The 23473-nt window shown below is 57.6% G+C and overlaps 1 protein-coding gene across 4 annotated transcripts in view; it reads left to right on the top strand.

Moving 5' to 3' along the window:
• Nucleotides 1-5823: 5823 nt before the first annotated feature.
• HDAC7 (histone deacetylase 7) overlaps nucleotides 5824-23473 on the top strand; it is a 40907-nt gene continuing 23257 nt past the window's right edge. For 2 of the 4 annotated variants that reach the window (XM_039913236.1, XM_029072694.1), the window contains exon 1: nucleotides 5825-5912. In XM_039913236.1, the coding sequence (XP_039769170.1) occupies nucleotides 5894-5912 (19 nt within the window). In that variant the 5' untranslated portion in view covers nucleotides 5825-5893. Of the gene's footprint in view, nucleotides 5913-12001; nucleotides 12020-23473 lie in introns of those variants that run through there. The other 2 variants (XM_029072697.2, XM_029072696.2) reach the window with 2 other exon arrangements.

Here is a 23473-nt window from a genome sequence, read left to right as displayed (position 1 = left end):
CGTATTTATTGAGCACCTAGTGTGTGCAGAGCACTGTACTAAGCGCTTGGGAGAGTACAAGACTCTAAGTTAGACTGCAGACAGGGAATGCGTCTGTTTATTGTCGCATTGTATTCTCCCAAGCGCTTAGTATAGTCCTCCACACACACTAAGCGCTCGATAGATACGACTGACTCGACTGATACTACAACAGAGTTGGGGGATATGTTCCCTGCTCGCCACGACCCCAGCTCGCGCTTCTCTTCCTCCCAACCTCCCCCTCTCGCCTGGCCTTGTTCATTTATTCATGGGGAAGCAGCGTGGCTCAGTGGAAAGAGCCCGGGCTTCGGAGTCAGAGGTCATGGGTTCGACTCCCGGCTCTGCCACTTGGCAGCTGTGTGACTGTAAGCAAGTCACTTCACTTCTCTGGGCCTCAGTTACCTCATCTGTAAAATGGGGATTAACTGTGAGCCTCACGGGGGACGACCTGATGACCCTGTATCTACCCCAGCACTTAGAACAGTGCTCTGCACATAGTAAAAGCGCTTAATAAATACCAACATTATTATTCATTTGTTTCATCGTATTCGTGAGCGCCTACTGCAAGCAGAGCACTGTACTAAGCGCTTGAGAGAGTAGACTCTAAAAATAGACACATTGCTCACCTCTTCCATCTCTGTTCCTTTGCTCGTAACTGTGCCTCTGCCTGAAACTCCCTCCTCCTTCAAATCTGCCAAATCGTAGCTCCCCCCCCCCCCAATCTTTAAAGCCCTCCTAAAATTCCACCTCCTCCAGGAGGCCTTCCCTGATTAACTTTTCTTCCCCTCTCAGCCACCACCTCAATACTTGTGAACCTCTCCTGCACTTATGCCCTCTCACCAACCTGTTACACTTTTGTACATGCCAATTTATACTTGTTTTTCCACAGAACCTGATTTTTAAATTTGTTTTGAATTTGTTAAGCACTTACTCTCTGTCAAACGCTGCTCTAAGCGCTGGGGTAGATAGAGTTTAATTAGGTTGGACCCAGTCCCTGTCCCCCATGGGGCTCACAGTCTTAATAAGTGAGAGAACAGGAGAACTGAGGCACAGGGAAGTTGTGACTTGCTCTAGGTCAATCTGTAAGCGGTCGAAAGAGCCGGGATTATTAATAATAACGGTATTTGTTAAGCGCTTACTATGTGCCCAGCACTTTTCTAAGCACTGGGGGAGATGCAAGGTAATCAGGTTACCACGTGGGCTCACAGTCTTAATCCCCATTTTACAGATGAGGGAACTGAGGCACAGAGAAAGGAAATGACTTGCCCAAGGTCACCGAGGAGACAAGTGGCAGAGCCGGGGTGAGAACCCAGGTCCTCCTGACTCCCAGGCCCGGCTCAGGATGCCGTGCAGTGTGGCCTAGTGGAAAGAGCACGCGCCTGGGAGTCAGAGGTCCTGGGTTCTAAATCCGAGTTCACAGCCCGGGTCTGTGTCCAACCTGATTGGCTTCTACCTAACCCCGGCGCTTAGTACAGTGCCTGGGGCAAAGTGAGTAGTAATCAATCATATTTATTGAGCGCTTACTGAGCGCAGAGCATTGTACTAAGACTGGGAGAGGAAAACACAACAATAAATCCAGTCTGCTACTATTGATAATTGGGGTATTTGTTAAGTGCTTACTATGCGCCAGGCACTGTACTGAGCAAATCGGTTTGGACACAGTCCCTCAGTAGGGAAGGAGCCTGTCGATCAATGAATCAGATTTACGGAGCGCTTACTGTATGCAGAACACAGGACTAAGTGCTTGGGAGGAGAAAACAAAGCAGTAAATCCAGTCCACTAATAATAATAACTGTGGTATTTGTTAAGTGCTTACTATGTGGCAGACAGTGTAGGAAGCACTGGGGCAGACACAGGAAAATGGGGTTGAAAACAATCCCTGTCCCACGTGGGGCTCACAGTCTCAATTTCCATCTTACAGATGAGGTCGCTGAGGCCCAGAAAATAATAATAATAATAATGCTGTTGTATTTTCAGTGCTTGGCACATAGTAAGCGCTTAACAAATACCAACATTATTATTATGTGTTTTGTCAAGCACTGTTCTAAGCGCTGGGGTAGACACAAGATAACCAGGTTGTCCCATATGGGGCTCAGAGTCTTAGTCCCCAGTTTTACAGATGCGGTAACCGAGGCACAGAGAAGTGAAGTGGCTTGCCCAAGGCCACACGGCAGACAAGTGGCGGAGGCGGGATTAGAACCCACGACCGTCCGACTCTTAGGCCCAGGTTCTATCCGCGATGCCTTGCTGCTTCTCACTGGCCCCTACACCCCTCTCTTTGGCTCATGGGCCGGGAGAGACCCTGCTTCCTTTTAAATCCAATCCCAGGGAGGCCTTGCCCCCCCACCCCCGGCTGCGGCGTTTGGGGGGGAGAGGGGGAGGAGGAGCCGGGGAAAGGGGAGGGAGGGAGGTTTGGGGGGAGGAGGAGGAGGGGAGGACTATCCCCCCACCCCACTCCAGCTTTCCCAGCCAATGCCGCCGCCTCTTCCTGTTTTGCTGAAACTTTGGTCTTGGACACTGAAGCAGGGTGGGGGGAGGAGGAGGGGGGTCACCCTGGGCCTGCCCCCCAATCCCCCCCCCGCCCCCTGAGCTATTTATAGCTGCGCCTCCCTCCCCCTCCCCTCCAAGCCCCAGCCCCTGCTCAGCAGCTTCAGCCATCTATGGTGCCCGAGGGCAGACACCAGGCTCCCACTGGACGTGGGCCATCTTGGCCCTCGCCCCCTCCGCCCCCAGAAATGCCCCTTATCCTTCAACCCCACCCCCCCCCACCCTCACAGCCCCCATCCCTCCTCCCCGCGAGTCCATCTGGGTACGAGGGCGTCCGTGTCCGTCCGAAAGCGTGTGTCTCCGGGGTCGTGCTGCGTGTGTACGGGTGGCGGGAAGCGGGCCCTTTTCCGCGCCGTGAGGATCCGTGACTGCGAAGCCCCGCGGAGAGGGCGCGTGTCCGTCTGTGGAGGTGAAACTGATGTCCGGTTGTCCACGAGTCCATCTGAGCGCGGATCTGCCCGTGGATCTCCTGGGACCGTGTGTACCGTCTGGCGTCTGTCCGCCTTTGGGATTTTATGCGTGTCTCTGCCCCTCCGTCCCCCACCCCCACTTATTTATGGCATTGGTTAAGCGCTTACTATGCGCCAGGCACTGTACTAAATGCTGGGCTAGATGGGTCTCTGTCTGCCTGTCAGTCTTCACCCCCTTTATTTTATGGAATTTGTTAAGCGCTTTCTATGAGCCAGCAACCGTACTGAGCCCTGGGATTGATCCAAGCTAATCAGGTTGGACGCAGACCCTGTCCCACACTGGGCTCTCAGTCTTAATCCCCATTTTCCCGACGAGGGAACCGAGGCCCGGAGAAGTGAAGCGACTCGGCCAAGGTCCCACAGCAGACGACTGACGGAGCCGGGATCGGAACCCGGGTCCTTCTGACTCCCAGGCCTGGGCTCCATCCACTAGGCCGCCCTGCTTCTCGTCGAGTCTGTCACCGTCCCCGAAGTCCGGTCCACGTTGGGCCTGGAGCTGTTCCGCCCTGCTCTCTGCCCAGGGAAACGTCCTACGTCCAGGATACAGTGGGTCACCTTCCTCCCCGACCCTGGGGCAGGAGATGGCAGGTGGTCAACCGCCCGTACCTCAGTTTCCCCTTTGGGAGCAGGGACGGAAGGAGGAGACCAAGTTTGGGAGTAGGAGGGCTTCCTCTGATCTTTCTTGGGACAAGGAGGGTGGGAAAGGGGCAGGGGGACAGAGGGCGAGGCTCCAAGCGGTCACCACATGCCAATCCGGAAGCAGCCACACTTTTTAAATTTTTTTATCATAGTTGTTAAGCGCTTACTCGGTGCCAGGCACCGTACTAAGAGCTGGGGAGGTCACAACTGATCAGATTGGACGTAGCCCCTGCTCCATGTAGGGCTCACGGTCTTAATCCCCATTTTCCCAATGAGGGAACCGAGGCCCAGAGAAGTGAAGCGACTCGCCCGGGCTCACACAGCGGACGAGTGGCGGAGCCGGGACCGGGACTCCCGGGCCGGGTCTCTAGCCACTAGGCCACGCCGCGCCTCCAGGCCGACGGCCCCAGGCGGCCGAGTCTGGGGGTCCTCAGGACCCTCTCCCAAGCGCTCTGCACAAGTAAGCGCTGGATAAATACGACTGAGTGAACGAAAACAGCTTCGCCACTCAGGCCAGGATAATGGGATGGCCCTCCGGGCCTTCCTCCATCTGTGTGTGTGTGTGTCTCTCTCTCTCCCTCTGTCTCTCTCCGCGTCTCTAATTCTCCCCCTATCTCTGCCCGTCTCTGCCGGACTCTCCCCCGCTCCCCGGCCCTCCGAGCCGGCTGCACACATACCACACAGGGAACTTTGTTGTCATACATTGCTGAAGTTTGACTCATAGGGCCTGGGAGACTGGAGGGGGTGAGTGGGGAGCTGGGGGGGCGGGGTGGGTGGGTAAACCCCTTCGGAGATTCTTCTTCACGTTTCGAGCTTTCGAAATCTCCATCCTGAAGCCCTCCATCTTTCGAGGAGGCCAGATGGACACCTCCCCCCCCGGGGGCAGATGGGGTCGGGGAGGGGAGAGCCGGAGGCAGGTCGGTGGGGGCTGGAGAGAGGGCCACAGTGGCAAATCACCTCTGCAGACTTTTGGCCCGCAAAGTTGTGTCCGTGGGTCCGCCTCTGCCTGTCTGTGTTGTGCGGACGTGTCTGTGTTGTGCGGGCCTATCATTATTGATCGTATTTATCGGGCGCTTGACGGGTGCAAAGGACGGTACTAAGCGCTTGGGAGAGGACCATATAACATCAATCACGTTCCCTGCCCACATCGAGCTCACGTGTGTGTGTCCATGTTGTGCGGGCGACTGTATTCTCTTGTATGTCCATGCGTGTGTAGGGGGGGTTATCTGAGTGCATCCCTGTGTGTGTCCATGTTGTGTGGGTATCTGTTTGTATTCCCTCGTGTGTCCACGTGTGTGTGGAGGGGGTGTCTGACTGCATCCCGTCATTGGGCAGGGATTGTCTCTATCTGTTGCCGAATCGTCCATTCCAAGCGCTTGGTCCAGTGCTCTGCACATAGTAAGCGCTCAATAAATACTATTGAACGACTCCCTGTGTGTGTGTGTGTTGTGTGGGAGTCTGTTTGTATCCTCGTGTGTCCATGTGTGTGTTGGGGGGTGTTTGCATCCCCGTGCGTGTCCATGTTGTGTGGGCGTCGGTTGGTATCCTCTTGTGTGTCCATGTGGGGGGAGGGGGTCAGACAGCATCCTTGTGTGTGTGTATGTGTGTGTGCCCGTATGGGGGGGGGGGGGTCTGACTGCATCCTTGTGTGTGTGTCCGTGTTGTGTGGGCTTCTGTTGGTGTCCTCTTGCGTGTCCACGTGTGTGGGGGGGGTTGTCTGCATCCTTGTGTGTCCTGGGGGGAGGAGGTCTTGTGTGTGCGTCTCTGTATGCATGCGGGTGTGTATGTGTCTCTGAGATTTTTGTCACTGGGTTTCGGCGCCGGGGCGGGGGGGTGTGTGTGTGTGGGGGGGGTCTGTGACCGTGCAGCCGAGGACGTGGGCCGGAGCGTGTAGCTCCGTGCGACTGTGCGCCCTCCTAACGGGCCGTGGGCTTGGCCGGAGGTGTGAGGTGTGTGTGAGGTGCGAGGTGCGTGCGGGGGGTCGGCCGGGGTCCCGGGGGGGGGGGAGGCCGGCGCCCGCTCCCATCCCCCGTTTCCCCCCATTGTCATTGGGCCCGCCCCCCGGCCCGGCCCGGCCCCCGCCCCCCGGCCCGCCCCCTTCCTCTCCGTGGGGCTGCGCTGCGGCTCCTCGCCCAGGCTCCGGGACCCCCCACCCACGGACCCCCGCGGCCCGGGCCCTTGCCATGCGCCCCCCGCGCTGACCCCCCGCCGACCCCTGGATGCACAGACCCAGCCTCGGTGAGTGTCCTGGACGCCCCCGGCCAGGCCCGGACCCCCCTTCTGCCTTGGGCCGGGGAGCCGGGGGGGACCGGCCGGGAGCTCCGGGAAGAGGATGGGGCCGCCCCCCATCCCACCCCACGACCCCTCTGACCCCTCCCCACACACCCCCAGGGCCGGGGCGCCCGGGGCCGGGGGCGAGGGAAGGAAGGAAGGGGCCCAATCCCCCGCACGACCCTTCCCCCCGGACACGGGCCGCCGGCGGAGGGGAGAGGGAGGATGGGTGTGTGTGTCTGTGTTTTGGGGGGTCGGCAGCAGGTGTGACCCGGCAGAGGTCAGCCCGGGTTTGGAGCCCCGCGCCGGGGGGCCAGGGGGCTTTGGGTGGCGGGGGGTGGGGGGACACCGCGAGGCCGGGGGGCGGGGCGGAGGGTGTGTGTGTGTGTGTGTGTGTGTGTGTGTGTCTGTGCCTGGGGGGGGGCGGGTGTCTCCGGGGAGCAGGCCCTGCGAGCCCCGGGCTGGGGCGGGGGGCGCAGGCCCAGCCCTCTCCCCCCGGGGGCTGTTCCCCAAGTCCCGCTGGAGCTCCTAGGAAAAGGCCGGGGGTCCCGGGGGGTCCCGGGGGAGCCGGGACAGGATGGGGCGGGGCGGGGCGGGGCCGGGCCTGTCCGGGCCCGGGAGGCCGCCCGCTCTGGGCCGGAGAGGCCGGAGGAGCCGGGGGGGGGGGGGGCCCACGGAGCGAGGATGAGCAGGAAGAGGATGGGGGCCGGACCCGGGACCCCCGGGACCCCCGCCGCCCAGCCCACACCCACAGACCCCCGGGGACTCCGGGGGGGCGGACGAACAAGGGCCCGGAGGGGGCTGGGAGGGGCAGGTCCCGGGGGCGGGGGGGCAAAGGCAGAGCAGGCCTCCGAAGCCAGGGGCACCGCCGGAGGCCGAAGGCGAGGCCCGGGTTCTCGGTGTGCCAGGAAATCACTTGCCAAGGGGAAGGGCCCGGAGACGCCCCCTCCCCTTATGTCCGGGGCCCCTTCTCCCCACTGTCCAGGGCCCGCGTCCTGATCCCCCCCCCAACCCACCGCCCCCCAACCCCACGTAGCGACCGATGGATGGCAGGGTCCGACCTAGGGGCAGCGCGGCCTAAGTGGGCAGAGCCCGGGCCGGGGAGGCCGAGGACCTGGCTTCCGATCCCCGCTCCTTCCCTTGGCCGCCGCCTTCTGACCTCGGCCAAATCACTTCACTTCCTTTCTCCGTGCCTCAGTTTCCTCGTCTGTACAATGGGGATCGAGCCCCGGGTGGGAACCCGGGAGAATCGCTCCGCTTCCCTTCTCGGCGCCTCGGTTGCCTCACCTGTAAAATGGGGATCGAGCCCCGCGTGGGACCCAGGGAGAATCGCTTCGCTTCTCTGTGCCTCGGTTGCCTCGCCCTTAAAATAGGGATCGAGCCCCGTGTGGGACCTCGGGGGAACCGCTCCGCTTCCCTTCTCCGCGCCTCGGTTTCCTCACCTGTAAAATGGGGATCGAGCCCCGGTTGGGACCTCGGGAGAATCGCTTCGCTTCTCTGTGCCTCGGTTTCCTCACCTGTAAAATAGGGATCGAGCCCCGTGGGGGACCTCGGGAAGACGGCTCCGCTCCCCTTCTCTGTGCCTCGGTTTCCTCGCCTGTAAAATGGGGATCGAACCCCGCGTGGGACAGGGACAGTCTCCGACCGGATTGGCTCGATCTCTACCCTGGCGCTTAGTACAGTGCCTGGCACGTAGTTAGCGCTTAACACGTACCACAGTTGTTATTGGTATTAGGGGGAGGAGAAGAGTGTGAGCAGAGGGGGGTGGGAAGGGGGCGGTGGGGGTGTCTATCTGCCCGGCCGATTTCCTTTGGGGTGTTCGGCGCTTGGGGCCTGGGGGACGGAGGGAGGAGGACAACCCGTGTGACTCCGGGGCCACCATCTGCAGGCCGAGCCAATCTGGGGCACGAGGGGGAAGGAGGGGAAGCGGGAGGGCGCGGGGGTCCAGGGGGGAGGCTAGCGTGTGACTGGGAAGACAGCGCAGGGCGGGTGGGGGGAATTGTCGTTTCTGGGGGACGGAGAGAGGGAAGACGCTCGGTCAGGTTGGAACGAGGCCTGTCCCAACCAACCCATCAGTGGTGTTTATTGAGCGCTTACCCTGTGTGGAACCGCGTGCTGAGCACTTGGGAAAGCACCCTACGACAGAGCCGGTAGCCGTGATCCCTGCCCACGAGGAGCTTACAATATAGAGAGGGGGGAGACAGGTGAGAAAATTGATTCCCCTTTCCAGAGGTCATTCTGTCCATCCCTCTGTTTCCAGGCCCCTTGTTGTGGCCTTCGTGACTTGGTCAGTCGTATTTACTGAGGGCTTACTGTGTGCAGCGCACTCTACTAAGCGCTTGGGAGAGGACAATATAACAATCAACAGACACATTCCCTGCCCACGGTGAGCTTACAGTCTAGAGGCGACAGGCCGGGGGAGCCGCCTGACCCCCCTCCTGCCCCTTCCCTGTCCCCCCTCTGCGCTCTCCCGCAACCCACCCGTGCCTCCCGCTGCAGCCTCACAGTCAGTCCATCGTATACTGGACTAAGCTCCCCGCTCCTACCGACCCCCCACAGTCCAATGAGATCTCCGAAATAAATGTGCCCCACACCTCCCCCCCCCCCAGATCTTGAATGGGTCCCTTTGCCCTTCCCCGGCCCGGGTCATAGGACGGGCCCCGGGCGGAGGCCCGGAGACAGAGTCTGAGCGGGAGCGGGTTTGACCGGCAGACGGGGGTGGGCCGGGGGCTGCCGAAGGGACCCGGGCCAGGGCGGAGGGGGCTGGGCCTGACCGGCTGCTGGAAGCGGGGTGGGGGGAGAGGAAGAGGCCGTGAGCAGGGACAATGGGACGGAGTCCGGAGCTGGGTCAGTCGGTGGGGGATGGAGGGGGCGGGGGGGGGGGACCAGTTGGCTGGGATTAGGGTCTGGAACGCCGAGGTGAGGGAGGCAAACTGGACAACAAGGGCCCGGTGGGGTGAGTGGAGGGAACTCTGGCTAATTGTTTCCTCTTAAGCTCCGGGGGTGGATGGGGAGGAGACTCGGATTCTATTTATTTCACTTTCCAGACCACGGAAACCCCGCGAGTTGTTTGTGTGGACAGCCCCCTCCCTCTCCCTCACCCCCTTTATCTCCTCTCTGCTCCTGAGGTTTCTGTCGTCGCCCTTCCACGAGCACCTATTTTGTGCAAAATGCCTGTCTCTGCCGGACCCTAGCCCTGGTCAAGCAGTCGATGGGCGCCGACTGTGTGCAGAGCAGTGCGCCGGGGAGGGGATGAAACAGTAGAGTTGGTAGGCACCATCCCTGCTCTCAAGGAGCTTATTTATGCTCCCGGGAGATTGAAGTTAAATTACAGAAGCGGGAAGCGGCGTAGTGTAGGGGTGGTATATAGATGCGGTGGGACCCGGGGAGGTGGGGTGAGTAGCCCAAGTGCTTAGGGCGGACAGACCTAGCTAGGTACTGTTCCTCCTGCCTGTCTGTGGTCCTTTTGACCTCATAATAATAATAATCTTTCTTCAGCGCTTACTGTGTGCTGGGCACTGTTCTAAGCACTGGAGTGGATACAATCTACAATCTAATCAGGTTGGACACGGTCCCTGTCCCACGTGGGGCTCACGGTCTCAATCCCCAGTTTCCAGATGAGGGAACCGAGGCCCGGAAAAGCGAAGCGACTTGCCCGAGGTCACACAGCAGATGAGTGACAGAGGCGGGAGGAGAACCCTGGTTCTTCTGACTCCCAGGCCCGGGTTCTCTCCACTAGGCCACACCTGGCCCACCCGCCGAGCTGACACGCTGGAGGGAGGGGAAGAGCGGGGAGAGAGAAAGCATGAGAAGAGACGTGGCCTAGGAGGTGGAGTACGGGCCTGGAAGTCAGAAGGACCTGGGTTCTAATCCCGGCTCTGTCGCTTATCTGCTCTGTGAAGTCGCTTCACTTCCCTGAGCCTCAGTTCCCTCATCTGGAAAATGGGGATTGAGACTATGAGCCCTTCATGGGACTGCGTCCCACCTGATTTGCTCGTATCCACCCCAGCGCTTCGTACGGCGCAGAGTAAAGCGCTTAACAAATACCACGATAATGATAATTATTATTATCTCATTAACAGTCAGTCCTGACTCTGCCACTTGTCTGCTGGGTGACCATGGGCGAGTCACTTAGCTTCTCTGTATTTCAGTTACCTCATCTGTACAATGTGAGGTCCCATGTGGGACATGGACTGTGCTCAACCTGATGAGCTTCTGTCTACCCCAGCGCTTAGTACAGTGTCGGGCACATAGTAAGCGTGCTTAACGTCGACCATACCGAAAAAGAATCCCCCAACATCCCGGGGGGTCTCGGGGATCAGGTTGCTCCCTGTTGACGCCCCCCAGGCCTAAACTGTGGGCTCTCGTTTTGTTCCCGGGGTTGTGGGGTGAGGGGTGGTGAGAATCAGCTGGGGAAGTGGAGGGAGATGGGTGTCCAGCGGGGCCGGCGACGCGGGGGAAACCTGTCAGCAGGGTCAGAGGAGAATTGCCTGATGGGCCCGTCCACTCCCTGCAGTCAATCAGTGGTATTTATTGAGCACTTACCATGCTCAGAGCACTGTGCTCTGCGTTTGGGAGAGGGCAATAGAACCGAACTGTAGACATGTTCCTTGCCCATCGTGATCTCACAATGTTTAGAACCGGCGTGGCCTAGAGCACAGGCCCGGGAATCGGAAGGACTTGGGTTCTAATCCCAGTTCCGCCGCTTGTCCGCTGTGTTCGTTCATTCATTCAGTAGTACTTATTGAGCGCTCACTATGTGCCGAGCACTGGACTAAGCGCTTGGATGGACAGATCCGGGTAACGGGTAGAGACAGTCCCTGCCCTTGGACGGGCTTACGTCTAATCCGGGGAGACAGACAAAAACAATAGCAATAGGGCGAGTCATTTCACTTCTCCGGTCCTCAGTGGTAAAATGTGGGACAGGGACTGTGTCCGGCCTGATTACCTTGTATCGACCCAGCGCTTAGTATGTACCTGGCGCGTAGTAAGTGCTTAACAAATACCATAAAAAAATAAAAACCAGCCCCCAAACCTAGAGGAGGTTCTGATGGGAGGGAGGACAGGACCCTAAATCTCTCGGGGAAGCTGGCGGGCCAGCTGCCTCCTGCCGGGACTGCTTTGGCCAGGGCGCCTTTTCCCATTCCAGACCTAGGATTCTCGGGATGCAGCCACCTCCGAGGTGGAGCACCCCCGTTCCCCTGCCGGCCCCCCGGAGCGTGTGGGTGAGACAGCCGAGTAGAACCTGGGAAGCTCTCCCAAATCGTATTCCTTTCCCTCCTCCGATCTTTACTTTCGCGTCTATCTCCCCCCACTCTGTCTCCCCTTGAGGGCGGGTTGAATACTGTGTGACCCTGGGCAAGTCGCTTCTCTGGGCCTCAGTTAACTCATCTGTAAAATGGGGATTGAGACGGCGAGCCCCACGTGGGACAGGGACCGGGTCCGACCTCATTTGCTTGTATCCACCCCAGTGCTTAGTACAGTGCCTGGCACCTAGTAAGCCCTTAAGTCCCCTCGTGATTATAATTATTTATCCATTTCTACCGCATCTCCTGAGTGTTTGGTACAGTGCTCTGCACGGGGTAGGCGCTCAGACCGTAAGTAGTGATCCGTTAGCCTCGCCCTACGGCTTGCCCCCCTCCGACCCCAGTGACCCAGGCAACTTTTAGGGAGGACGGCAGGTCGGCGGATCGGGTCCCCGTGTCTTTGCCCCCGCGAGGCCGCGACCCCCGACCGCCCCTCTCCTAGTTTTCCCTCTTCCCCCCTCTCTGGTCCTGCTCTCCTCTTGTCTGCTTAGGTTCCCTCCGCATCCATCGTGGCTCCTCCCAGCCCGTGTGTGTGCGAGCCCGTGATTGTGTGGGTGCCCATCTGTCGTGTGTTTGGGTGGGGCGGTGTGTGCACACAAGGGAGAGCCCGAAAGGGGGTCAGACGGTCACTTGGCCGCCCCTGCCGTTCCCGGGCCCCAGGACGCCTCGGTTTCCCCCGCTGTTAAAGGGAGACCGCGGAGAGCCCCACTGGGTCACCTCGCCTCCGGGCACTCTAAACCGACTCGGTGTCCCGGGCCGGACCAGGAGGTAAGTGCAGCGGCCCGGACCGAGGTTAGACTCGGGGAAGAACTTCCCGACCGCATCGGGCCGGGCCCGCCGACGGCCCGGCCGGGATGGAGAGGCCGGGGCGAGGAGGGGACGACGCGGGGCGGGGTACGGACGGTCAGTTGTCCTGGCCCCGGGCCCGGGCCCCGGTCGCCGCCAGCCCCGAGGAGGGGCAGGGTGGGGCCGCCGAGCAGAGGCCCGGGGGTCACGGCGGGAACGAGAAACACATGTGCGGGGGAGGCCCGGGCCGGGGCCCGAGTGCCGGCCGGAGGCGGCCGGAGGTAGCCGGGGGCCGGTGGGGGTGCCAGGGGGCGCTGCAGCCGTGGAGGGCACCCCCGGCGCCCGGGCAAGGGGCAGGGCCAGGGCAGAGGAACTGGAGGAGACGCTCGGGGGTGAGTAGTCAGGGGCTTGCTGGGCGGCTGGACGCGGCCCAGGTGGAAAGATGAGGGACGGCCCGTCCCAGGCCTTTCACCCCCCTTCGGTCCGCCGTCTCCTCTGGGCAGCCCCGGGGGGGGGCCCGGGGCCCGGTCGGGCGTCGGGCAGGGGGCGCGAGGGGCGAGGGGAGCCGGGCCCGCCGGTGCTGGTGCCGCCGTCGCCGCCACGGGGTTGTTTGTTTTCGATCGGAGCTCGATGGGGCAGGAAGCGGCGATTTCCTGTGGGGCGGGCAGGCGGGCAGGCGGGCGGGGGGCTCGGCCAGGGACCCCCCTCGCCCCCGCTCCTGTCTGGGGGAGGGAAAGTGGGTGTGTGCGTGTGTGTGTGAGTGGGGGGTCGGTCCCCGTCGTCCGGCCCAGGAGAGCCGGTCGGGGTGGGGGCCCTGCCGAGGCAGCGGCCCGCCAGGAAGCCGCTCGGCGATGACCCCCCCCCGGTCGGAGCCTCGTGCGGCCTCAATATTTACTCGGTCTCCGTGGCGACCTTCCCGGAGGGACCCGGGCGTCCGAGCTACAGGAAGGCCCCGGCCCCCCGGCCCCCCGGCCCGCGCCCCTTCCCACGAGGCTCAGGACGGGAGGGCGGAATCCGCCAGGGGCCGGGCTGGGGGGGGCACTGGAGACCCCCCCCCCCCAACACATACACACCCCCTCCCCAACCCCGGGGCGGAGGCTCCGGCAGACGGAGCTGAGAGAAGGGCCCGGCCGTGGGAGAGGCAGGGGATGGCGTAATGACCCCTGCGGCGGTAAAGGGGCAGGTGTCGAGCCAGGAGGGGACCCCGTCCGTCCCCCCATCTTTCTGCGTCTGATGCTGGGGAGGGGGGCGGAGGTGGTCGGCGCCCCCCCGGTGCCCCCGGGCCAGTCGGGAGCCGTTTGGGGGTCAGGGGTCAGAGGTCGGGGGGGGCCCCCGCCGGGCTCCCACGGCGCCCGGTCCCGCTTGGGGGCCGGCGGAGGCGGGGGAAGTCGGCGCCCACCACGTCCTGGTTTTGTTTGCCTTTTCTCCACCCGCTGGGGGCCCCGCCCCGACCCCGCCCCCCTCCCTGGCACCCGTCAGCGTGACCCCCCACATCCCCCGTGTTCGCGGCGTCGCTCGGTGGAAAGAGCGCGGCCTGGGCAGTCGGAGGCATTCAATAAACACTATTCAATGAACGATGAGGTCCTGGGTTCTAATCCCCGCTCCGTCGCTAGTCAGCCGTGTGACCTTGGGCAAGGCGCTTCACTTCTCTAGGCCTCAGTGACCTCATCTCGAAAACGGGGTTGAAGACCGGGAGCCCCACGGGGGACAACCTGATCACCTTGTATCCCCCCCCAGCGCTTAGAACAGTGCTCGGCACATAGTAAGCGCCTAACAAGTAATAATGATAATGTTGGTATTCGTTAAGCGCTTGCTGTGTGCAGGGCACTGTTCTAAGCGGGGGTAGATACAGGGTCATCAGGTTGTTCTGACAGTCTTCATCCCCGTTTTACAGATGAGGTCACTGAGGCCCAGAGAAGCGAAGTGACTCGCCCACAGTCACACAGCTGACGAGTGGCAGGGCAGGGATTCGAACCCATGACCTCTGACTCCCAAACCCGGCTCTTTCCACTGAGCCACGCTGCTTCCCTGACTTTTCCCTCCCCCCACCCTCTGCTCCTTCCCCTTCCCTCAGCACTGCTCATTTGTATATATTATTTATTACCCTCCTTATTTTGTTAATGAGGTGTACATCCCCTCGATTCTATTTCTCTTGCTGATGTGGTCTTGTTTTTGTTTTGTTCTGTTTGGCCCTGCCGTCCGCCTCCCCCTTTATAATGTTGGTATTTGTTAAGCACTTACTACGTGCAGAGCGCTGTTCTAAGCGCTGGGGGAGATACAGGGGAATCACGTTGTCCCATGTGAGGCGCACAGTCTTCATCCCCATTTTACAGGTGAGGTCACTGAGGCACAGAGAAGTTAAGTCACTTGCCCGCAGTCACACAGCTGACAAGTGGCAGAGCCGGGATTCGAACCCATGACCTCGTACTCCCAAGCCCGGGCTCTTTCCACTGGAGCCCCGCTGCTTCCCAATAATGTTGGTATTTGTTAAGCGCTTACTATGTGCAGAGCACTGTTCTAAGCGCTGGGGAGATCCAGGGGCATCAGGTTGGTCCCCACGTGAGGCTCACAGTTAATCCCCATTTGACAGATGAGGGAACTGAGGCCCAGAGAAGTGAAGTGACTTGCCCACGGTCACCCAGCTGCCAAGCGGCAGAGCCGGGATTCGAACCCATGACCTCTGACTGCCAAGCCCGGCCTCTTTCCACTGAGCCACGCTGCTTCTCTTTCCAAGCGCTTAGTCCAGAGTAAGCGCTCAATAAATACCATTGAATGAACGAACGGATGGATGGATGGATGAACGAATGAATGGATGGATGGATGGATGGATGGATGAATGACTATTCCCTCCCCGCCCCCCGTCCGTCAGCGCGCCCCCTGTCGGCCCGCCCCCCGCCCAGCACGTCCCGGCCCGGGTGCGCGCGGACGGTGCGCGCGCGGGAGGGGTGGTGCGCATGCGCGGTTGCGCGCGCCCGCGCGCGGCCGCCCCGATTCGGAAACCAGCGGGCGGAACTGCGCAGGCGCCGGGGGTTAAAAATAGCCGCGGCGGTTTCAGTTCGCCAGCGCGGGGGCGGAGGGGGGAGGGGGAGAGGAAGGGGGAGCGCCCCCCAGTGGCCAGGCCCGCCGCGCCCTCAGGCCCAGCCCCCTCAGGCCCAGCCCCCTCAGCTGTCACACGATCCTCTTTACTGAGCGCCTTCATTAGACATTAGGCAAAACTTCCCTCGTGGTGTTTGAGAGCCTTGAGACGGGGGAAAGAACGATGTGTTTGGAGGTTCTGGATCTGCGGTCGACCACCCCCTAGGCTCAGGCAGTTTCTCTGTGGCCATTCTGGGTGGTGGGAGAATTTACCCCCCCAAAAATAAAAAATACACAGCAAAAACGGGCCTTGGTTTCAGTGAGTAGGGGGGCAGGATAGTTGCCTCTGAGGTGTCCTTTGGGAGGTTTTTCCCAATCAATTTCACTTTACCTCCCCTCCCCTACCAGTCCAACACTCTGTGCCAGCCATTCACTTAAAATAATAATAATAATAATAATAATGGTTAAGCGCTCAATAAATACTATCGAATGAATGAATCTGTTAAACACTATGCGTCAAGCACTATTCTAAGCGCTGGGGTAGATGCAGTCTAATCAGGTGGGACACCGTCCCGGTCCCACGTGAGGTTCATGGTCTTAATCCCCATTTTATAGATGAGGGAACTGAGGCCCAGAGAAGTGAGGTGACTTGCCCAAGGTCACAGAGCAAACAGGTGGTGGAGCCGGTATTAGAACCCAGGTCCTTCTGACTCCCAGGCCCGTGCTCGATCCACTAGGCCATGCTGCTTCTCTTCCTATCGTGATCAGTGGTATTTATTGAGTGCTTACCGTGTGCAGAGCACTGTACTAAGCGGTACTGGCAGAGTTGGGAGACACATTCCCTGCCCACAAGTGAGCTTACCGTCTAGTACTCAAAACCACCGTTAGCAATTTGGCACCTATCCTATTAGTCGTTTCCTCACATCCGTATCCACATTCTCTTTTCCTCCTAACCGAAAATTCTTTTAACATCTGTCTCCCTGTTAGATTGCAAGCTCCTTGAAGGCAGCGAGTGTCTACTGACAACAAATGCCATTTAAAAATATAAAAGAGAAAGAGGGAGACTTTAATAATGTTGGTATTTGTTAAGCGCTTACTACGTGCCGAGCGCTGTTCTAAGCGCTGGGGTAGACATAGGGGAATCAGGTTGTCCCACGTGGGGCTCACAGTCTTAATCCCCATTTTACAGATGAGGGAACTGAGGCACAGAGAAGTTAAGTGACTTGCCCACAGTCACACAGCCGACAAGTGGCAGAGCTGGGATTCGAACTCATGAGCCCTGACTCCAAAGCCTTTCCCCTGAGAGGCTGAAAATCTAATGGGAGAGGCAGGATGGCGACCCAAGTCGTAATAGACACGAAGCCGGAGGGCCGGCAGAGAATATTCCACAGTCATAATAATAATAATAATGTTGGTATTTGCTAAGCGCTTACTATGTGCAGAGCACTGTTCTAAGCGCTGGGGTAGACACAGGGGAATCAGGTTGTCCCACGTGGGGCTCACAGTCTTAGTCCCCATTTTACAGATGAGGTAACTGAGGCACAGAGAAGTGAAGTGACTCGCCCACAGTCACTCAGCTGACAAGTGGCCGAGCGGGGATTCGAACCCATGACCTCTGACTCCAAAGCCCGTGCTCTTGCCACTGAGCCACGCTGCTTCCGAGCACAGACCCAAGATGAAAATTGCCAGTCGTCGGGAGGGTTGTCGGAATAATCGGACGCACGCAATTCCCGTCGGAGCAATCGAACAGTGTGTCCCGGAGGTGGTGGGTCTTAGGGAGGGATGGGAGAAGGGAAGGAATTTGGGTCCCGGAAGAGGAGCGGGGCTGGGCCATTTGGGGCAGAAGGAAGAAGAATTATAATACTAATTATGGTATTTGTTAAGTGCTTACTGAATGCCAAGCACTCTTCTGAGCATTGGGGTAGCCAATCAGGTTGGACGCACATGGGGCTCACGGTCTTCATCCCCATTTTACACATTTTTACATCCAATTTACAGGTGAGGTAACTGAGGCCCAGAGAAGTGAAGCGACTTGCTCCAGGTCACACAACACAATGGCTTGGGCTGGGGAGAGAGGGGGACAGGTTGGAGGCTATTGCTCTGGGGGACGGAGGGCCAATAAGTAGAATAATAATGGAAATTGTACTTTTCCAAGCACTTAATACAGTGCTCTGCACACAGTAAGCGCTCAGTAAATTCGATCGATAATTAAGGTATTTGGTAAGTGCTTGTTCTGTGTCCAACACTGTAATAGAGACAAGATAATGGAGGTGGACAGAGTCCCCGTCCCACGTGGGGCTCAGGTCTAAGTAGGAGGGAGTAGGATCCCCATTTTACAGATTAGAAAACAGAGGCGCGGAGAAGCGAAGTGACCTGCCCAAGGTCACCCAGCAGGCTAGTGTCAGAGCCGGGATGAAAACCCAGGTCCCCTGCCTCCCAGGCTCGCGCTCTTTCCACAGGGCCTCGCTGACGTCCAGAGGGATGGACCGATGCTCTGTCTTTCTCCTCTGGACTGTAAGTTCGTTGAGGGCAGGGCATGTGTCTGTTTATTGCTGGAGTGCACTCTTCCAAGCACCTAGCACAGTGCTCTGCACACAGTAAGCGCTCAGTAAATACCACTGAAAAAAGAACGCATGCCCCCTGGGCAGGAGGGAGTCTCACTTTGAAGGAAAAGCCAAGAACCGGCAAGAAGAAATTGATTGCGGTGCTAGTGGTTTGCATAATGTCCTTGCATTCTCTTGTCCCTGCCCGTCATATTCCCCCTGGGGCAGTAGGTCCCACAGGTGAATTGGTAGGACAGGGTGAGAAACAGAGTGAACTAGTGCATAGAACCCGGACCCGGGAGTCGGAAGGTCATGGGTTCTAATCCTGGCCCCACCACTTGTCCGCCGTATGACCTCGGGCAAGTCACTTAGCTTCTCTGTGTCTCGGTTCCCTCATCTGCAAAATGGGGACGAAGCCCGTGAGCCCCATGGGAAACGGGGACTGTGTCCAACCTGATGATCTCGTATGTACCCCGGTGCTTAGAACGGTGCCTGGCACAGAGTAGGCGCGTAACGAAAGCGTGCAGCGCATTGAGCAGGGCGCTCACGAATTTGATGTGCAGAATCCATTTACAACCCAGGCCCCTCACTTGGCTCCTCTCACTGTACCTCGATCTCGTCGAACTCATCACCCACCTCCCGCCCGCGTCCTGCCTCTGGGCCTGGAACGCCCCCCCCCCCTTCATAGCCAACGGACCCCCACTCTGCCCCTCTTCGGAGCCTTATCGCAGGCCCACCTCCTCCAAGAGGCCTTCCCCGACTGCGCCCTCCTTTCCTCTTTCTCCCACTCCCTTCTGCGTCGCCCTCACTCGCTCCCTTTATTCATCCCCCCTCCCGGCCCCTCGGCGCTTGCGTCCGTATCTGCGGTTCATTCGCTTCTATTAATACCTCTCTCCCCCTCTGGACTGTAAGTTCGTTGTGAGCGGGGACTGGGTCTGTTCTACTGTTCGGTTGTACTCGCCCAATCGCTTTGTACAGTGCTCTGCGCACAGGAAGAGCTCAATAAATACGATTGACTGACTGACTAAAAGTGGCCGGTGTTAGGCTGTTAGCGGCTCAGACCAGCAGGTGGTTGCTGTGGTAACCGCCCTAACCGCGTTAGATAGCTATTTACAGGATTCCTAATAATAACTGTGGTATTTGCGAAGCGCTTACTCTATGCCAAGCACTGCCCCAGTCACTCGTCTGCTGCGTGACCTTGGGCGAGGCAGTTAACTGCTCTGTGCCTCGGTTTCCTCATCAGCAAAATGGGGATTCGGTGCTTGGTCTCCCTCCTTTACGGACTGTGAGCTCCATGTGGGACGGGGACTAGCTCGTATCCGCCCCAGCGCTTAGAACAGTAACTGACAGATAGTGAACGTTTTACAAATATAATAATAATCAGCGAGGCCTAGTGGCTAGAGCACAGGCCTGGGAGTCAGAAGGATCTCGGTTCTAATCCTGGCTCTGCCACTTGTCTGCCCCGGTGACCTTGGGCGAGCCACTTCACTTTTCCGGGCCTCGATTACTTCATCTGTGAAATGGGAATGAGGACTGTGAAACCCCCTGTGGGACGTGGGCTGTGTCCCATCCGATTATCGTCGATCTACCCAGCACTTAGGCCAGTGTCTGGCACATAGTAAGCTCTCAACAAATATAATAATAATAACAATATCTGTCCTCTTCCATGTCCCGGCTGATGTTCAGGGTTTCGACTTTCCCTCCGGGAACCCGCTTTGGGGAGCTCATCCCTGAATTAGTCCAAGCCTCCTTTGAACTTGCCTTGTTTTCCCCGCTGCATGACTTCCTCCGGTAGCCAGTTTTCTGTGAGCTCCCCACCGTTCATTCATTCATCCCTTCAGTTGTATCTCTTGAGCACTTACTGTGTGTAAAGCACTGTAATAAGCACTCGGGAGAGTACAGTATAACAATAAACAGACCCATTCCCTGCCCTCAGTGAATTTACAGTCCGGAGGGGGAGACAAACATTAATAGAAATACATAAATTACACATGTGCTACAGGGCTGAAAGCAAGGAATGAACAGATTGTTGTATCGTACTCTCCTAAGTGCTTATTATAGTGCTGCTATAATATATACTCTGCATACTCTATATAGAGTATACTCTATATTCTCTGCACACAGTAATCAGTCAATAAATACAACTGACTGCTTGGCGCATATTAAGCGCTTAACCAATACCTTAAAAAAATGCGGGACTGGCTGTCAAGAGACCTGGCTTCTAATCCCGGCTCTGTCACCTGCCCGGGACAAGTCACTTCACTTTCCTGGGCCCGTTTCCTCATCTGTTAAATGGGGCCCGGGAGTCAGGAGGATCTGGGTTCTAATCCTGGCTCCACCACGTCTGCCGTGGGACCCTGCGTAAGTCACTTCACTTCTCCGCGCCTCAGTCCTCCTATCTGTAAAGTGGGGGTTAGGATTGCGAGCCCCATGTGGGATAGGGACTGTGTCCGGCCTGATCACCTTGTATCTGCCCCAGCGCCTAGCGTATAGTAAGCGCCTACCAGACACCACAGTTATTATTATTATTATTACCCGTTCTCCCCTTAAACTGTGAACCTCAGGTGGGACTGTGGCTTAGCTCACCACTTGGCTCAGAGTAACAAATACCGTTATTATTAACGCCTTTTCATTACATCATCCGATCAGTTAATGAGTGGTATTTATTGAACGCTTGCCTTGTGCAGAGGACTGTAACTAATCACTTGGGAAAGTACCACAAGAAATAGTTTGTAGACAAGATCACTGCCCGCAAGGTGCTGTCAGCCAGTGAGGGGAAGACAGACGTTGAAAGGCTATTTATCCAAGTGCTCTGGTGCTGGGGAGATTATCCTAGAAGAGCAGCGTGGCCTCGTGGATAGAGCACGGTCCTGGGAGTCAGGAGGTCATGAGTTCTAATCCCGGCTCTGCCACTTGTCTGCTGGGTGGCCGTGGGCAGGTCACTTCACTTCCCTGGGCCTCAGTTCCCTCATCTGGAAAATAGGGATGAAGACCGTGAGCCCCACGTGGGACCGGGACTTTGTCCCACCTGATTAGCTTGTATCTAACCCGGCGCTTAGTACAGTGGCTGGCACATAGTAAGGGCTTAACAAATACACGATTACTAATTAATTAGGGTGTAGTTGACGCAGAGGGGAGGGTGGATGGGGGCCGTGTTTCCCTATGACCCTGGGCCCCTCGTCGTTAGCCTAATAAAAAAATCAAATTCAGTTAGTTTTCAGCTGAATCCGATTTCAGCTAGTTATCATAATTATCACTATGGTATTTGTTAAGCGCTTACTCTGTGCCCAACACTAGAGTTATGTAAGTCCTCTTCTAGACTGTCATGGGCAGGGACTGTGTCTACCCACCCTACTAATAATAATTATGGTACTTGTGAAGCGCTTATCATGTGCCAAGCACTGTTCTAAGCGTTGGGTTAGATGCGAGACACCGACATTGGACTCAGTCCCTGTCCCACATGGGGCTCACACGCATCCCCATTTTACAGATGAGGTAACCGAGGCCCGGAGAAGTGAAGCGACCTGCCCGAGGTCACCCAGCAGACATGTGGCAGAGCGGAATTAGAACCCAGGGCCTTCTGTCTCCCAGACTCATTCCCTATCTCTCCCAAGTGCTTCGCACAGGGGTCTGCACACCGTAAGTGCTCAAAAAATACCATGGATCGATTGATTGACGTGGTGGAAAAATTAAGGAACGTTCTTCCCACAGCGCGAGTCTGTTCTGATATCTATCAATCAGTCGGTACTATTTAATGAGCGCTCGTTGGGTTCAGAACACTGTACTAAGCACTTGGGAGAGTATAGTAGAACAGAGTTGGTAGACACAATACCTGCCCACAACAAGCTTACAGTCTAGAGGGGGAGACAAACATTAATCTACATATTTTTTCCCAGGAGTATTTATTAAGCGCCTACTATGTGCTAGGCACTCTACCAAGCTCAGAGATAGTTGCAGGATTTATCACAGTCCAGGTCCCACACGGGGCTCCCCATTTTCTTCTCCGTTTTCCAGATGAGATAACTGAGGCAGAGGGAGGTGAAGTGACTTGCCCAGGGTCACCCAGCGGACAAATGGCGGAGCCAGGAGTCAAACCCCAGTTCTGGGTGACTCCCAGGCCTGAACTGCATCCACTAGGCCATGCCGCTTCTCTAATTTATGATATTATTCTGATCTAACGAGAACCAGGAGCTTAGAACAGTGCTTGGCACATAGTAAGAGCTTAACAAATACTTAGAGGGAGAGTAGGGAGAGCGTTCCCGGCCAGAGGCAGGACGGGGGCGAGAGGTTGGCGACGAGATCGAAAGACGGTGAGTAGGTTGGCGGTAGAGGAGCCAAGTGAGGTGGGGCTCTAAGCGGGGAACGTGTCTACCAACTCTGTTATATGGTACTCTCCTGAGTGCTTAGCACAGTGCTCTGCGCATAGTAAGCGCTCAAGAAATATGATCGATCGATCGAGGAGGTAGAACGTTCTACCAGTGGAGGACGTAACAGCGATGGAAGAATTTACGTCAATAAGTGCCAGGCAGGGCGTTATCTTTGAAGTGACTTAACTAACCCATTAGTTGCCATTGTCCCTTCCAAGCGCTTAGTACAGTGCTTTGCACACAGTGGATGAAGGGATAAACGAACCATTGGTTGCTATAACACTGTTTTAATAATCGGTAAGCGCTCACTATGCGCCAGGCGCTCTACCGGGCGCTGGGGTAGACACAAAGCAATCAGATCGGACATACCTGCGCCTCACAGCCAAAGGGGGAGAGCGAACGGGTATGAAATCCCCATTTTACAGCTGAGGAAACCGAGGCATAGCGAAGCAGAGTGACTAACCCGCCTTTGCCCAGCAGGCAAGCGAGGGAGGCGGGATTAGAACTCCGACTCCCCCCTAGACTTGTAAACTTTTTTTATGGTATTTGTTAAGCACTTAATTAATGTTGGTATTCGTTAAGCGCTTACTCTGTGCAGAGCGCTGGGGTAGATACAGGGTCATCAGGTTGTCCCACGTGAGGCTCACAGTGAATCTCCATTTTACAGATGAGGTCACAGAGGCCCAGAGAAGTGAAGTGACTCGCCCACAGTCACACAGCTGCCAAGTGGCAGAGCCGGGATTCGAACCCATGACCTCTGACTCCCAAGCCCGGGATCTTTCCCCCGAGCCACGCTGCTTACTATGTACCAGGCACTGTTCTAAGCGCTGGGGTAGATAGAAGATAATCAGGTTGCCGACTTGTTCATTCCAAGCGCTGGGGTAGATACAAGATAATCAGGTTGCCGACTCGTTCATTCCAAGCACTCAGTACAGTGCTCTGCACATAGTAAGCGCTCAATAAATACTACTGAATGAATGAAAGGTTGGACCCAGTCCATGATGGGGCCCACAGTCGTAATCCCAATTTTACAGATGAGGCCCCGGGGGAGTGAAGTGACTTACCCAAGGTCCCACAGCGGGCAAGTGGCAGAACCAGAACCCAGGCCCTTCTGGCTCCCAGGCCCATGCGCTATCCACTGGGCCTTGCTGATTAGTATTACTTGTCGAACGCTTACTACGTGTCAAGCACCGTTCTGAGCGCTGGGGTAAATCGGCTTGGACACGGTCCTTGTAGGCAGAGAGCGCGTCTGCGAATTCTGACGTATTGGACGCCCCCCACCACTTAGTACTGTGCTCTGCAGACAGTTAGCGCTCAGTAGATACCATTACTTGATGGATGCGACTCCCTGGGCCACAGCGACTCTAACATAATGGGCGGTTTTTCAAGAACACCAACCCCCACGTTGAAGGAGGACGCCCTGTTCCGAGATAAGGCAAAGCTTTGGCTTC

The sequence above is a fragment of the Ornithorhynchus anatinus genome, chromosome 10 (genome assembly GCF_004115215.2).
Source record: "Ornithorhynchus anatinus isolate Pmale09 chromosome 10, mOrnAna1.pri.v4, whole genome shotgun sequence".
Taxonomy (NCBI): domain Eukaryota; kingdom Metazoa; phylum Chordata; class Mammalia; order Monotremata; family Ornithorhynchidae; genus Ornithorhynchus; species Ornithorhynchus anatinus.
Note: the sequence above shows the minus strand (reverse complement) of the source record. Positions and strands in the feature narration are given on the sequence as shown.